The sequence below is a fragment of the Schistocerca nitens genome, chromosome 2, assembly GCF_023898315.1.
Source record: "Schistocerca nitens isolate TAMUIC-IGC-003100 chromosome 2, iqSchNite1.1, whole genome shotgun sequence".
Classification (NCBI taxonomy): Eukaryota; Metazoa; Arthropoda; class Insecta; order Orthoptera; family Acrididae; genus Schistocerca; species Schistocerca nitens.
In genome coordinates, this window is record NC_064615.1 from 688,779,234 (window position 1) to 688,795,903 (window position 16,670).

The 16,670-nt window shown below is 39.4% G+C and overlaps 1 protein-coding gene across 1 annotated transcript in view; it reads right to left on the reverse strand.

Annotated features, from left to right (window-relative positions):
* Window positions 1–1,898: 1,898 nt before the first annotated feature.
* The window catches only part of LOC126235261 (uncharacterized), a 145,975-nt gene continuing 131,203 nt past the window's right edge, over window positions 1,899–16,670 (reverse strand). The window contains exons 6-7 of the mRNA XM_049943990.1: window positions 16,477–16,604; window positions 1,899–2,844 (exon numbers count right to left, since the gene is read on the reverse strand). Coding sequence (XP_049799947.1) covers window positions 16,512–16,604 — 93 coding nt within the window. The 3' untranslated portion in view covers window positions 1,899–2,844; window positions 16,477–16,511. The remainder of the gene's footprint in view (window positions 2,845–16,476; window positions 16,605–16,670) is intronic.

The window sequence follows — 16,670 nt, forward strand, 5'->3', positions numbered from 1 at the left end:
TGGTCTGATAGTCCATATGCTCTTACTTTGTTCATTAAACGACTGTGGGGAACTATATCGAACGCCTTGCGGAAGTCAAGAAACACGGCATCTACCTGTGAACCCGTGTCTATGGCCCTCTGAGTCTCGTGGATGAATAGCGTGAGCTGGGTTTCACATGACCATCTTTTTTGAAACCCATGCTGATTCCTACAGAGTAGATTTCTAGTCTCCAGTAAAGTCATTATACCCGAACATAATACGTGTTCCAAAATTCTACAACTGATCGACTTTAGAGATATAGGTCTATAGTTCTGCACATCTGTTCGACGTCCCTTCTTGAAAACGGGGATGACCTGTGCCCTTTTCCAATCCTTTGGAATGCTACGCTCTTCTAGAGACCCACGGTACATTGCTGCAAGAAGGGGGGCAAGTTCCTTCGCGTACTCTGTGTAAAATCGAACTGGTATCCCATCAGGTCCAGCGGCCTTTCCTCTTTTGAGCGATTTTAATTGTTTCTCTATCCCTCTGTCATCTATTTTGATATCTACCATTTTGTCATCCGTGGGACAATCTAGAGAAGGAACTACAGTGCAGTCTTCCTCTGTGAAACAGCTTTGGAAAAAGACATTTAGTATTTCGGCCTTTAGTCTGTCATCCTCTGTTTCAGTACCATTTTGGTCACAGAGTGTCTGGACATTTTGTTTTGATCCACCTACCACTTTGACATAAGACCAAAATTTCTTAGGATTTTCTGCCAAGTCAGTACATAGAACTTTACTTTCGAATTCATTGAACACCTCTCGCATAGCCCTCCTCACACTACATTTCGCTTTGTGTAATTTTTGTTTGTCTGCAAGGCTTTGGCTATGTTTATGTTTGCTGTGAAGTTCCCTTTGCTTCCGCAGCAGTTTTCTAACTCGGTTGTTGTACCACGGTGGCTCTTTTCCATCTCTTACGATCTTGCTTGGCACATACTCATCTAACGCATATTGTACGATGGTTTTGAACTTTGTCCACTGATCCTCAACACTATCTGTACTTGAGACAAAACTTTTGTGTTGAGCCGTCAGGTACTCTGTAATCTGCTTTTTATCACTTTTGGTAAACAGAAAAATCTTCCTACCTTTTTTAATACCTTCTCACAAGCATTTATCTACAACTGCAATTTTACCCCCTCTCCCCTGCCCTCTCCCTCAACACATACATATACTTCTCTCCTTAACCAAATAAAATATTCCTTGATGCCAGTGGATGTGTACTGTTATCTTATCCCTTAAAGTAGCCTAGTTGTGCTATAAAACTGTTTTTCCCTGTTCTGTTCAGAACTTCTTCAATTATTCAATCTGTCTACAGTAAAACTGTAATTTTTCATAACTAAATTATGAAATATGTTACCATAATTTTTGGTTGTAGTTAATGTGTTCTACTAGTATTTTCAATTTCCTTTTTTTTTTCAGTTAAACTAGTTTTGGCAGACAAACAAGCAAGAAATACAGCTTCAGGTTCTTGCATCCTGTAACGTTATACTCAGTTTCCACATAAATTGCTTAATGTTTTCCTGAATTAATGACCTTCCAGCGTGTAAGACCCGGAACAAACCTGCACAGTGGATTAACAACCATTGAAAGGTACACCAACTAACCTGAGTGTGGATTGCAGTTTCTCATGCTCAGTTAGACGAACATTGGGCTTTTTCCCAAAATTTCACCTGAGAGGGAATGATTTACAACAGTTAAAATACGTTAACACACAGAAAGATGATTCACAGACAGGCTACCCTGATGACTGTGGCATCAGAAAGGAAATCCACCGGCATGGTTAAATAAAACAAAACTTGCCAAACCTGAGTAAATGGCCCAGATTGAATAAATACCATGGAAAAGAAATTTGATAGAACACTGAAAAAATATGCACAGTATTTTTGGTTCCCTTCTTTATTAAGCGTGGCAAGAGAAATGCACACAGTCACACACATATTAGCTGATAACAGTGGAAAAACAAAAATGTAAGTTAATTTGTTGAATTCTGCACTAGACAATGGCAGTTGCACCTGCTATTTGTAAGAAGAAGAAAAACTGTAGATGATTCATCAGATGAAGACAGAGCGGGCACAAAGTCAGGTGGTGCATAAGAGCTCGCAAACCGGGAGATTTCTCACCCACCGGAGCACAGTCGGCGTTACACAGGGAGCCCCTTCATCGTAGTTCAAGGATAGAAAGAAATATGATAAACTATGGCTCTGAAAGGCAAATATTTTCATTGGAATTGTGAAGAAGTGGGGAAGGGGGGGGCCATATATATCGCACCAAACTGTACTCAGGGAAGATCGGGGACTATTCGGTCCCCTGGCCTCAAAGGGTCCAGTGTGCCTTTGAGGCTCCACTGCATAACTGTGTTTGCACTGTAGTCTCAAAGGCCCACAGGAGGAAAAAAATGGACCCTTAAAAAGGCTTGACGACATGATGATGGATCTGTAGATACAGAGAAATATGTGGTCTGGATTTTCTGGATTTTCTTGTTTGTTGCTTTTTTGTGATGATGTGCTGGGGAGGTCTTCCAGTTTGGTGGCTCTGCCCACCAGGTGTCCCGCCTCGTAATCATCTAAGGAGCTCTCCAAGGAAGACCCTATACAGTGGACATGTTTATGAACTGAAGTGAAACAAGGTACTTTAATATCTATTGGCAGCGGCCTTGTCTATGCAGAACAAATATTGTGGTGGACTTCTTTGCTGTGTGTGTTTTACAGATGGTATGATTTCAATAACTTTTGAAGTGTATCTTCTTATGTGGATAACTGTCCATTCTACATCCATGCCTGTAGCTGACAGTTCTATCTCCACACTGGTCTGCCTCTGCTGGCAACTGTAACAGAGGAGAAAACAATTAATTTGTTGAATTCTGCACTAGACAATGGCAGTTGCACCTGCTATTTGTAAGAAGAAGAAGAAGAAGAAAAACTGTAGATGATTCATCAGATGAAGACAGAGCGGGCACAAAGTCAGGTGGTGCATAAGAGCTCGCAAACCGGGAGATTTCTCACCCACCGGAGCACAGTAGGCGTTACACAGGGAGCCCCTTCATCGTAGTTCAAGGATAGAAAGAAATATGATAAACTATGGCTCTGAAAGGCAAATATTTTCATTGGAATTGTGAAGAAGTGGGCATTTTATTCACAAGCCAGAACTTTTATGACAATGTCATTCCTCAGACCAACTAAGTGCCACACATTGCTGTTAATAAGCAGCAGTTTTATATGCTTACAACTCAAGCAGTGTGTCTGAGGGGGAAAAACATTTGCATCAAAATGTATTTACCCATCAGTATTATGAGAAAGTTAATACGTAGCAAAAGATTTAAACAATTCCCAGGTAATCTCTCTAGTAGTCCTTGTATTATAAATTCCAATAAGATAAAAAGCACTATAACTAACTACCATAGGCACCTGCAAGATGGCAGGGGGGGAGGGGGGGGGGCTACATGGGGCACCAACTTTTAATTCATTTCAGAATGCTCATATGTTTCTAGAAATAATTCTCTTCTGTTCTACTGAACTGCAGATTTACCACTGGTGAGCATGAAATGAAATAACTGTGGCTTCAGCAGTCATTGCATAACTTCGGTTTGCTTATCTGTCAGATAGTTCACAACAAACTGAGCCATTTCTTTGGCATGAAGGCTCTTTTGGCACTGTCCTACAATCAAGACTGATACAAACCCTTACAAAACAGTGCCAAGATAGTATCCCTGATCTTTTTCCTTCCTGATACAGATAGGTGCAGATTCAAGACTCGGTTCTCGGTCATCACGATTTTTCACTACCTCCCCCCTCCCAATCCCACAAAATGCAATTTGCAATCATCTACTTTAACAATAAAACAATAAAATTATTAAAATGTCTTAATATAACCATCATAATTTGTTTGCATTAGTGGTTAATACAGTGGTTTCGCCTGCAGGAGGGAGGGGCGTGTCAGGACCATAGTGTCACCCTCCCTGTCCCCTTGGATCTCTGCCTGCATACCATCTTACCGAGATGCAGAAAAGTTCCGGTTCAATGTCCTGGCATGCAGTGCCTGTCACAGATTGCCAGAACCCTTCTCTTGTCCCTCATCAATTGAACAGAAACATGGCTCCAGTATACCTGGCTGACATCTGTCCCCATTTCCTACATGAACAACCTCTCTCCATGCCACTCAACTTAATAACAATGGTAGTTATTCTTTTCTCCAAGTACAGACAAGACATGTTGTGGCTCAGTGAGACTACATACAGTTTTAAATGGCAGAGTGATTTCTGTAGACCTTAAAGAAAACTGCGGGAGTGCTCATTTGTGGACTCAAATAACACCAGTCAGGAAGTGAAAAGTAATTTTCTACTTTAGAAAAGAGAAAAAGACAGTGAAATTTCAAAGTTAAAAAAAGATGTGCACCACAGAGTTACCATCCTCTCGAATTCTATGGAATGGAACATGATGAAACCTGAAGTTACAGATTTTGCAACCCAACTGACACAGCTGCACATCACCATGTCTAATTTGGGAAACAAAGAATGCCTTGGTTCAGTTCAATAAGTCTGCTCTTGTAGAAACAACCCAGAAATGTAGTTTGTATAACATATTTTGTTCAGTTTAAATCATGATAGTCAACATTAAAAAAATAGTAAGTAGGAACTATGAAAGTGACCCATTAAATCCTATAACATGATCCTATGAAAAATTGTGTAAGTAAACAAAGTATTCTACATGACATCAAAGTTATAGGGGTGATTTTTTAAAGTTTATTTACTGTTTCTGCACTTTTAGGAGAACATTTCTTGTTAGTTACTTTTACTGACATCTAGCAAAATTTTCTGACATTCTGAATCATTTTATAATTCCATCTAACATTTTTGTTGCTAATAAATGAACAGAAATATATTTTAGTGAATACTTTCTAACTTCATTTCCTAAGTTAACAAACACACTTGATTTAATTATATAAGAATATAATTTTACATCATAGACTCAAGAAATGTGGTATCCAGAAAAATATGAAACATATGGAAAATGCATTTCACATGTAGTAATATTATGTGGTTAGCTTTTATGTTTCAAAGCATTTACCTTAAAAATATTCTGAGGGGACAACTACCAGTCATTAAAAATGCAATACTTTTAATGTACTTATTGTCTAATTTAGTATTTGGTGCACGATATGTCTTCAAATTAATTGGTTACGATGTACAAAAATTAACAGTTAGAGCATTCTGCCCCTCTCGTGGAAATTTGCACTCAACCCCTTGTTCACTTACTAGCTCATAGGCAATTAAACGGTGACATTATGGAATATGACATTCATTAACAGACAGCTTTTTATGTTGTATTAACGGTGTTTGCTTAGTAGCTTAATTGGTGGCATTATTCTTTTTTGTAAAAGGAGAAATTTATTGTCAGAAAGAGCCCTTGAGTGCTTCAGTCATAAAAATAAAGACCTCAGTGTCAATAATACCTTTGTAGTGACAGCTTAGTTACCAACATAGACACAGTGCAGTGTAAGATACTTGCAGAACATTACTGACACCAGATAATTTCACCAGACACAACAACTAGCTCCAGTCAGAACTGTCAGGGTACTTGCACATTTTATCCATGACGGAAGGATGAAACACCATGACTGCCAAATAGAGAAAAACAAATTAGACAGAATCAATAACTTGTTCCCTATTCTTCTCCATGTTTGTTTTCACCTATCTGTTTTGGTTCAGTGGTATAATTGGTGCATTTAATACAGAAACATTTTGATGTTTATGGTACTATTTTGTGTTTACATAGTTGTGTGTCCCCTCACCTATTCCACTTGTGACAAGGAGTATATGGATGACTGGTTTTAAGGACATCAATGTGAGACACTTGACACCACGCAGAGAGGTGCGGGAGACATGAGTTCTTCTCCAGCAAGATATGCAGTGAGAGGTACCCCCAGAAGTAAATCTGTGAAGGCAAGTGCTGACTCATGCCTCAATAGCCCAGTTGTAAGTGCATTGCCCATCAAAGGAAAAGTTTTCAGTTCTATTCCCAGTCCAGCAGACAGTTTTAGCCTGCCAGGAAGTTCCAAAACAGTGCACACTCTGCTACAGAGTGAAAGATTCATTTTGGATACAAGTAAATATGTTTTACCAACAGAAATTGTTGGACTTAATACACAGGAGTCACCAATATTGTATACTGGGTCTGACAGTCCACAACTGACTGATTCCTATCTTGCAAACCGAGTGATCAACTTTTCCGTGTTGCCTGGGATCTCCTCTATAATGACAATTTCTTTTAATTCTCCCAGTTCCCTTATTGACTACCTGTTTGACCTGTAAATTTCATCAGTACTCACTGTCATAAATATTATTCCGTTGAAGTACTGTCAATAGTTCAAATTCCCAGACTGACTGATCTCAAAAAGTTCTTGAATAATAATCAATACTGTTGTTGGCATACAGTCTTTCCTCTGCTCATGCTTCAGTGGAAGGAAGATTATATAACCTGAGAGAATGTGATGACTCAAGACAGTATGACATAGTCTACACATACAAAGGGGTTGTGAGAGGGGAAACATTTACTGGTTTCTTGGTCAGTACTGCCAACTGGCAACTGGCAACTGGATGCTCACCTCATACTGATCAGCTGCTATGGTATATAAAACTCATGGAAGTAACAAGGACTCAAGAATGTGGATTGTAGAGGCAATCGTGTTTAAAAACACTCTTTACATTGTTTATTTCTCAAATGTGTCACACAACACATTTGATAGATCATTTTAGGAATAAATACATGGAGAAGCAGTAGTTATATCCAATTCGTTGAATAGGTTTCATCATGTTGTTCTTGAATTTGCACCACAAGTGAGTCGTATTATGGGCTTTTGCACTCTTAAAAACATTATTTTGTTTCATGGTGTTACTCTAAATATAATAGCATATGACATAATAGAGTAAAAATAAGCAAAGTTTCCAAGTATTTTTTATATTTGTATCTCCTCTGTCACCCATTCCAAGAAAATGTAATGTATAAGAGGCAATCAAAAAGTTTCCATTGGAAGGCCACACAAAACAGCTCATATACCTCGATCAGAGTTGGGTACACTGATGAGCCAATACATTAAGACCACCTACTTAATAGCTTGTTTGTCAATCTTTGGAATGGAATACATCACTGACTCTGTGTGTAAGGGATCTAACAGATTGTTGGTAGGTTTGTAGAGGTATGTGGCATTAGACATCCACACACAGATCATGTAATTCACTTAAATAACATCTACATCTACAGCTTCATGGACACTCTCCAAACCATATTTAAGTGCCTGGCAGAGGGTTCATTGAACCACCTTCACAATAATTCTCTATTATTCAAAACTCATACAACACATGGAAAAAACGAACACTCATACCTTTCAGTGCAAGTTCTGAGTTCCCTTATTTTATTATGATAATTGTCTCTCCCCATGTAGGTCAGAAACAACAAAATATTTTTACATTCAGAGGGGAAATTTCGTGAGATTATGCCACAATGAAAAATGCCTTTGTTTTAATGATTTTCCACCCCAAATCCAAACAGGCCGCTGATTTGCATATGCAGTGATGGTGCTCGATAGCGACCCAAATCGGTTCCATAGGATTTACACCAGGTGAATTTGGTTGCTGAGACATTAAAGTGATTTCCTTATAATGCTCCTCAAATCACAGTAACATGGTTCTGGCTCTGAGTCATGGTCAATTATACAGCTGAAAGTTGTCGAGGAAGACTTCAAGTATGAAGGGATGCAGCAGGCCTTCAATTACTATGACATATCACATGCAAGTGCAGGAGAATACATCCCATAGCACAGTGCCAACTGCAATTGTAATTGACAGTATCATTGTGTCAACATGTGAACATGTAGGGGCAGTCTCCTATGGAGCTACATGTTCAACAATGTATGATGAACAGTGAGCTCCAAAACACTTGTGCATGCACCAGCATTGTGCTCTTTTAGCATAGATGCCACAAATCACCATTTACCCTACTTTAGAGGGCAGACAAGCCTCTGAACCTTGAATTCCATGAAGAGTCATGGATGTCCAACCATTTAGCACCTAGTGGTAGTTTCGCTGTCCTTCTGCCACTTTTCATAGAGGCTCACAACAGCAGCACTTGAACATTCGACCAGCTTCACCATTTTCGAGATACTCGTTCATGGGCTCTGCATAATAATAATCTGTCCTTTGTCAACGTTGCTTTCCTCAATGGATTTCCCCATTTGCAGCCCATATCTTCACTAGGGTGATCCCCCATCTGTGTCTACTTCACTTACATGCTTTTGTTACCGCATCATGTGCCTGCAAAGCCACCAGGTGTCATCCAACATCGCAGTGTGCAGCGGTCATAATTGTTTGGGTTATCAATGTATATACTGCTGCAGTGCTCTCATATGGAACCTTTTTGATCACCCCTTTTAGTTGTGCAGTTGAAATTTATTGCAACTAAACTGCCATTAAAATTGTGGTCATCTCCCTTTCAACCATGATAAATGTTGGTTGCCCTACTCACAGAATACTTCTTATGTTTATACTGGAAAACTATTGAAACATAGATATCAAAGTGATAAGAAGAAGAGTAGTGTGGATTGTCATAGGCTTGCTTTGTTCATTGGAAGAAGTGATAGAAATGCTGCAAAAGCTGAACAGTGAACACTGGTTTTGAACAAACTGCTAAAAATTATCTGGAAAACACTAGTAAGTGGTTTTCTGGATAGAGCTGAAAAATAATTTTCAGCTACACAAATTTCAGTTCCATGGTTATCATGAAGATAAAATAAACTAATACCAACTCTCTAAGAAACATTTAAGTATAAGCAGTCACTCTTCCAACCTACCATTATGAATGGAATGTGAAAAAATTGTAATATACCGTATTTACTCGAATCTAAGCTGCACTCGAATCTAAGCCGCACCTGAAAAATGAGACTCGAAATAAAGGCAAAAAAAATTTCCCGAATCTAAGCCGCACCTGAAACTTGAGACTCGAAATTCAAGGGGAGACAAAAGTTTTAGGCCGCACTTCCAAATCGAAACAAAGTTGGTCCATTGTAATGTGAGACACAATTTAGCTCAAATGAAGATACAGCTACAGTAGTTTGGTTCGAGTCGTAAGCTTAGCAGTTAAGCTTTACCAGGTAGCCATTGCTATGCGTCAGGCGCTCCGTCCATATTTATACGGGTACCCTTCCTTTTTTATGTGCTTTGTCTGGTTTGAATCGATTGCTTATTTTGCTTTGATCTGATAAGTGTCGTTTTCTTAGTTATAGGTGTTTATGTCACTCTAAGCTGAAAGTGATAAGAAGAAGAGTAGTGTGGATTGTCATAGGCTTGCTTTGTTCATTGGAAGAAGTGATAGAAATGCTGCAAAAGCTGAACAGTGAACACTGGTTTTGAACCCCCCCTCCATGAACCATGGACCTTGCCGTTGGTGGGGAGGCTTGCGTGCCTCAGCGATACAGATAGCCGTACCGTAGGTACAACCACAACGGAGGGGTATCTGTTGAGAGGCCAGACAAACGTGTGGTTCCTGAAGAGGGGCAGCAGCCTTTTCAGTAGTTGCAAGGGCAACAGTCTGGATGAGTGACTGATCTGGCCTTGTAACAATAACCAAAACGGCCTTGCTGTGCTGGTACTGCGAACGGCTGAAAGCAAGGGGAAACTACGGCCGTAATTTTTCCCGAGGGCATGCAGCTTTACTGTATGATTAAATGATGATGGCATCCTCTTGGGTAAAATATTCCGGAGGTAAAATAGTCCCCCATTCGGATCTCCGGGCGGGGACTACTCAAGAGGATGTCGTTATCAGGAGAAAGAAAACTGGCGTTCTACGGATCGGAGCGTGGAATGTCAGGTCCCTTAATCGGGCAGGTAGGTTAGAAAATTTGAAAAGGGAAATGGATAGGTTAAAGTTAGATATAGTGGGAATTAGTGAAGTTCGGTGGCAGGAGGAACAAGACTTCTGGTCAGGTGATTACAGGGTTATAAAGACAAAGTCAAATAGGGGTAATGCAGGAGTAGGTTTAATAATGAATAGGAAAATAGGAATGCGGGTAAGCTACTACAAACAGCTTAGTGAACGCATTATTGTGGCCAAGATAGATACGAAGCCCACACCTACTACAGTAGTACAAGTTTATATGCCAACTAGCTCTGCAGATGACGAAGAAATTGAAGAAATGTATGATGAAATAAAAGAAATTATTCAGATAGTGAAGGGAGACGAAAATTTAATAGTCATGGGTGACTGGAATTCGAGTGTAGGGAAAGGGAGAGAAGGAAACGTAGTAGGTGAATATGGATTGGGGCTAAGAAATGAAAGAGGAAGCCGCCTGGTAGAATTTTGCACAGAGCACAACTTAATCATAGCTAATACTTGGTTTAAGAATCATGATAGAAGGTTGTATACATGGAAGAACCCTGGAGATACTAAAAGGTATCAGATAGATTATATAATGGTAAGACAGAGATTTAGGAACCAGGTTTTAAATTGTAAGACATTTCCAGGGGCAGATGTGGACTCTGACCACAATCTATTGGTTATGACCTGTAGATTAAAACTGAAGAAACTGCAAAAAGGTGGGAATTTAAGGAGATGGGACCTGGATAAACTGAAAGAACCAGAGGTTGTACAGAGTTTCAGGGAGAGCATAAGGGAACAATTGACGGGAATGGGGGAAAGAAATACAGTAGAAGAAGAATGGGTAGCTTTGAGGGATGAAGTAGTGAAGGCAGCAGAGGATCAAGTAGGTAAAAAGACGAGGGCTAGTAGAAATCCTTGGGTAACAGAAGAAATATTGAATTTAATTGATGAAAGGAGAAAATATAAAAATGCAGTAAATGAAGCAGGCAAAAAGGAATACAAACGTCTCAAAAATGAGATCGACAGGAAGTGCAAAATGGCTAAGCAGGGATGGCTAGAGGACAAATGTAAGGATGTAGAGGCTTATCTCACTAGGGGTAAGATAGATACTGCCTACAGGAAAATTAAAGAGACCTTTGGAGATAAGAGAACCACTTGTATGAACATCAAGAGCTCAGATGGAAACCCAGTTCTAAGCAAAGAAGGGAAAGCAGAAAGGTGGAAGGAGTATATAGAGGGTCTATACAAGGGCCATGTACTTGAGGACAATGTTATGGAAATGGAAGAGGATGTAGATGAAGATGAAATGGGAGATACGATACTGCGTGAAGAATTTGACAGAGCACTGAAAGACCTGAGTCGAAACAAGGCCCCCGGAGTAGACAACATTCCATTGGAACTACTGACGGCTTTGGGAGAGCCAGCCCTGACGAAACTCTACCATCTGGTAAGCAAGATGTATGAAACAGGCGAAATACCCTCAGACTTCAAGAAGAATATAATAATTCCAATTCCAAAGAAAGCAGGTGTTGACAGATGTGAGAATTACCGGACAATCAGTTTAATAAGCCACAGCTGCAAAATACTAACACGAATTCTTTACAGACGAATGGAAAAACTAGTAGAAGCCGACCTCGGGGAAGATCAGTTTGGATTCTGTAGAAATACTGGAACACGTGAGGCAATACTGACCTTACGACTTATCTTAGAAGAAAGATTAAGGAAAGGCAAACCTACGTTTCTAGCATTTGTAGACTTAGAGAAAGCTTTTGACAATGTTGACTGGAATACTCTCTTTCAAATTCTAAAGGTGGCAGGGGTAAAATACAGGGAGCGAAAGGCTGTTTACAATTTGTACAGAAGCCAGATGGCGGTTATAAGAGTCGAGGGGCATGAAAGGGAAGCAGTGGTTGGGAAGGGAGTAAGACAGGGTTGTAGCCTCTCCCCGATGTTATTCAATCTGTATATTGAGCAAGCAGTAAAGGAAACAAAAGAAAAATTCGGAGTAGGTATTAAAATCCATGGAGAAGAAATAAAAGCTTTGAGGTTCGCCGATGACATTGTAATTCTGTCAGAGACAGCAAAGGACTTGGAAGAGCAGTTGAACGGAATGGACAGTGTCTTGAAAGGAGGGTATAAGATGAACATCAACAAAAGCAAAACGAGGATAATGGAATGTAGTCAAATTAAATCGGGTGATGCTGAGGGGATTAGATTAGGAAATGAGACACTTAAAGTAGTAAAGGAGTTTTGCTATTTGGGGAGCAAAATAACTGATGATGGACGAAGTAGAGAGGATATAAAATGTAGACTGGCAATGGCAAGGAAAGCGTTTCTGAAGAAGAGAAATTTGTTAACATCGAGTATAGATTTAAGTGTCAGGAAGTCTTTTCTGAAAGTATTTGTATGGAGTGTAGCCATGTATGGAAGTGAAACATGGACGATAAATAGTTTGGACAAGAAGAGAATAGAAGCTTTCGAGTGCTACAGAAGAATGCTGAAGATTAGATGGGTAGATCACATAACTAATGAGGAGGTACTGAATAGGATTGGGGAGAAGAGGAGTTTGTGGCACAACTTGACCAGAAGAAGGGATCGGTTGGTAGGACATGTTCTGAGGCATCAGGGGATCACCAATTTAGTATTGGAGGGCAGCGTGGAGGGTAAAAATCGTAGGGGGAGACCAAGAGATGCATACACTAAGCAGATTCAGAAGGATGTAGGTTGCAGTAGGTACTGGGAGATGAAGCAGCTTGCACAGGATAGAGTAGCATGGAGAGCTGCATCAAACCAGTCTCAGGACTGAAGACCACAACAACAACAAGCTGAAAATGCAATACTGTACTGTGTCATGCATTGTTTGTCGCATTCTGATAGTGCGCGTTTACAGCCTGTCGCCACTCGCGGAATGGCTTGCTTTTGTGCACACTACCGCCGCTTACAATTAAAAAAAAAAAAAAAAAGAGAGAGGAATCGTCTCATTAGCGAAACAATGGCAAGAGATTGCTATTTGTTGTTACTCACACTGCTGCTTTCTGTGATAATGATCAACAAGTACCAAATAATAGACTGCGTATGATAGAACATGTTCTGATTGAGAGTTAGGCGAAAATTTTTCTCCGTTTGAAAATCTTTGCGGCTGCTTCTTTAGTAAATCAAATTCTGCACAGAAATTAGAGTCATCTTAGATTTAAAAATCTAGTCAGTTGCTGTGCTTCGTTTCTGACTGTATCTCTATTAGGCATAAGAATAATATGAATATAAACATGACACGATACATATATTCTTCCGTGTTTGCTGTTGTCTCACTCTACTTTCGTAGTTTATTAGGCAGACAGGATTTAAATGAGATAGCAGCAAACACGAAAGAATACATGACAAAATGTTTATATTCGTATTATTCTTATGGTGAAGAGAATACTGCATGTGATTCATATTTCATCAGGTTCCTATTAGCAACCATCTCTTCTCACCGGGTAGGAAAAAATTCAGAACGTAGAGTTGGCCATATTGACAAACATCCCGAACAGTCTTGACAGTTGGATTTGCGTAGTACATTGAAATTCTGCTACATTCGAAGATGAACAATACGGAATTTTTATTTACTTCGTTAGATAATGTATGAAAATGCAGTGGTCGAAACTCGTGGCAGAAGAAAAAAGCTCGTCTTCCACCCTTTTTTTTTTATTTATTTATTTACTGACGCAGAGGTTTTGGCGCCAGTATTTGTGCCTACAAAGCATGCCTGTGTAGTGCTACATATATTCGAAGGCAGAAGTTAGTTGTGGCGGCACCTACCAACATTTTTCAGAACTTCCGCTTCCTTTGCACTCGATTCTAAGCCGCAGGCGGTTTTTTGGATTACAAAAACTGGAAAAAAAGTGCGGCTTAGATTCGAGTAAATACGGTACCTCACAATAAGTAGTGCACTGCTTCACTGCTTACAGCTACGATGACCCACTCAAACCAAGCTTATGAAACACTGCCCCCCCCCCCCCAAAAAAAAAAAAAAGAGAGACAAAAGTGCACTATTAACGTAGCAAAGTAGCACCAACGGTTCAGTACAGTACTTCTTGAGGATGCAAACATACTGGTAAGTTAGTTGCATCCAGTATCACTCACTATTTTGTCTACAAATGATGTGGGGGACTTTACACTATCTATCTTTCCTCAGTTATTACTATCATTATTCAAAATCTTAAACATGACTGTGATTCAGCAACTGTATAAATTTGAAGAGGTTGAAAAATTCTTCAAGGTAACTGGAAGAAGCATAACACATGGTTACCAATCTCCACTAACATCAGCAAATATGCTATTTACCTCAAAATACTTCCTCTCTACTCCTGAGCTACTTACATTTCACACTAAATTCACAAGCAATATCACTCTGCTACATAAATGTTTTACAAATAATTTCATATTTAATGTATTCTTCTAAAACTATTGCATTTATTACTAGCCTTGTATATGAGATTGTCATTTTGCTTTAATGTAAAATTACATAACTGAACACCAGCAAGACACACTGCTTATGAGCATGTATATAGCACCCACTGCATTCCAATGTTTCCTTATCACTTAAGCTACCGTAGTGTTAAGTGAAAGTTTCCCTTTTTAGTGACAATGTTTTAGCTCATTTTTATCTTCTTTCCCCATGTATTTGCAACAATGGTCCTTTGTAAATAGAACTTTAGCTTCTGCATGCTGAATTTACATACAGTATTACTCTGTCAGCAAACATATTAAAAATCTTATATGTAATATATACCCGTAAAATTTATTGCATTAGTAGCAGCCTTGTAGATGAATTGTTCATTCTACTGTAATGTAAACTGCTGTTACTTAAGGCAATCAAGACGCAATTCTTACATGCTTGTATTTCGTGCCCTCTGTATCCTAATTTTCCTTATCACTTGAGCCTGTATCTTTGAACAGTTGGCCTTTGCCTCTGGCATACTTACATTAAAGCCATGGCATGTGATGTTTCTGGTTTTCATATCATATATATCATACATATGTTTCTGGTTTTTATATACGACAACAGCTGCTCAGCTTCAGCTGATGTAATTTAGCACCTTGTGATGTAACAAGTGAGTATGATTACCTCACAAATATTTTTCTATTATTAATATTTGTTATTTATGTAAAAATAGTTTGTAACCGTTTATATACATTTTTAGGGCTCACTCCTTCTGAAGAAGATAGTTTTATAAATATCGAAAGCCAGATCATGGGCTACATAAACCTTTGGTTTGCAACTTGTTGGTTTTTTTTTAACCTCTTCATTATTATTATTATTATTATTATTATTACATTTGTCCAACTCTGCTGACCACGTTGTGTGGGACCCAGATTTGATTCCTGGTATTTCCACAGAGTTTTTTTCGGTGGAAGGACTGGTACAGTGTGCACTCAACCACGTGATGTCAACTGAGGAGCTACTCGACTTATTAGTTGCAGTCTCGAGGGCAACCAGGAGAGGGCTGTGATGACCATATGCCTCTCCATAATGCATCTGAATAAGTCATTGGCAGAGTATGACACAGCACTTGATCAAGCCCAATTAGCCCATCTGGGGCCAGAATGTGGAACTTTCCCTCTATTTTGTTCAATCTCCAGTGACTCTGTCTAACTCAACATTAACTTGTACTAAATGTTGAACCTTGCCCCAGGTATCTGGAGTAATGTATCTGCGATCTACTGCTGCAAAAGAGAAGAATAACTGAAATGGTGCTCAAAAGATTATGTTCTCCTACTAGCAGAGATTATGACATCTTTGCTTCTGTACTAATGAACAATATGGATGCTACTGCAACCTTGGGTATCAAAGCAAACTGACATGAAACCTAAGGTGTTTTATTAGAACACTGGGCATATAAAAATAGTGCAGACATTGCCTCTAAAGTAGAAGTTTTGATGAAAAAAAAATGCAGCAGTGTCCATATACAGAGCTGGCCTCAAAAATTAGACAATTTCAGCACATTCACTGTCACTGGCAAACTTCTTATTAGTCAACAGGTATGGTGGTCTGCTCCTACTCCTCTCACTTGGCAACTGACTAAGGTGCTTCATAAAGTACAGTACAAATATTTCCTTGAGCATCTGAGAGAAAACAAGACGTGATCCCATAAGTGCGTAACATTCTCAAGTATTCCCACTACTTTGCTCACATCCTTGTAGCTCTAGTTGTCCACTAATCTGGTTTGCTTATGGCCCCTCCCAAGTACAGCTCACCTGCCAGTATCAGCAAAACATTTGTGAACCTGCACTGTACCTGTGTGTGTGTGTGTGTGTGTGTGTGTGTGTGTGTGTGTGTGTGTCACCAAAATTAGGATTTCACTTTAGTACATGATTTCAGTGAGTCATATGGTGGTTTTTACCAGGTTTTATGAGCAGTGTTTTGGTGTGTGTGTGTGTGTGTGTTGGCACACGAACACACGTGTGTGCAAGTTCAAGCATAAACGCATGCACATGCACTCACTGCGTGAACTCCAACCAAGTCGATCAATTGGTTAGATACTGGAAAACATACAGACTAACAAACATCCCATAAAAAATCTCATATATCCCTAACTGTTTCAGGCTACCTTCAACAGAATGACTACTGATGACCAGATGCTCTTCAGCAGTGGCTCTCGTTACTACTCTCTGGGCTGGTAAGATGGTCAACAGCTCCAGTGGGAACATAGTGCAGAGTCTCAGCTGATGTGGTGACCTGCAACAAATATAACATCATTACAAGCCAATATCAACTAAAACTGTGGAAGGTGACAATAAAATC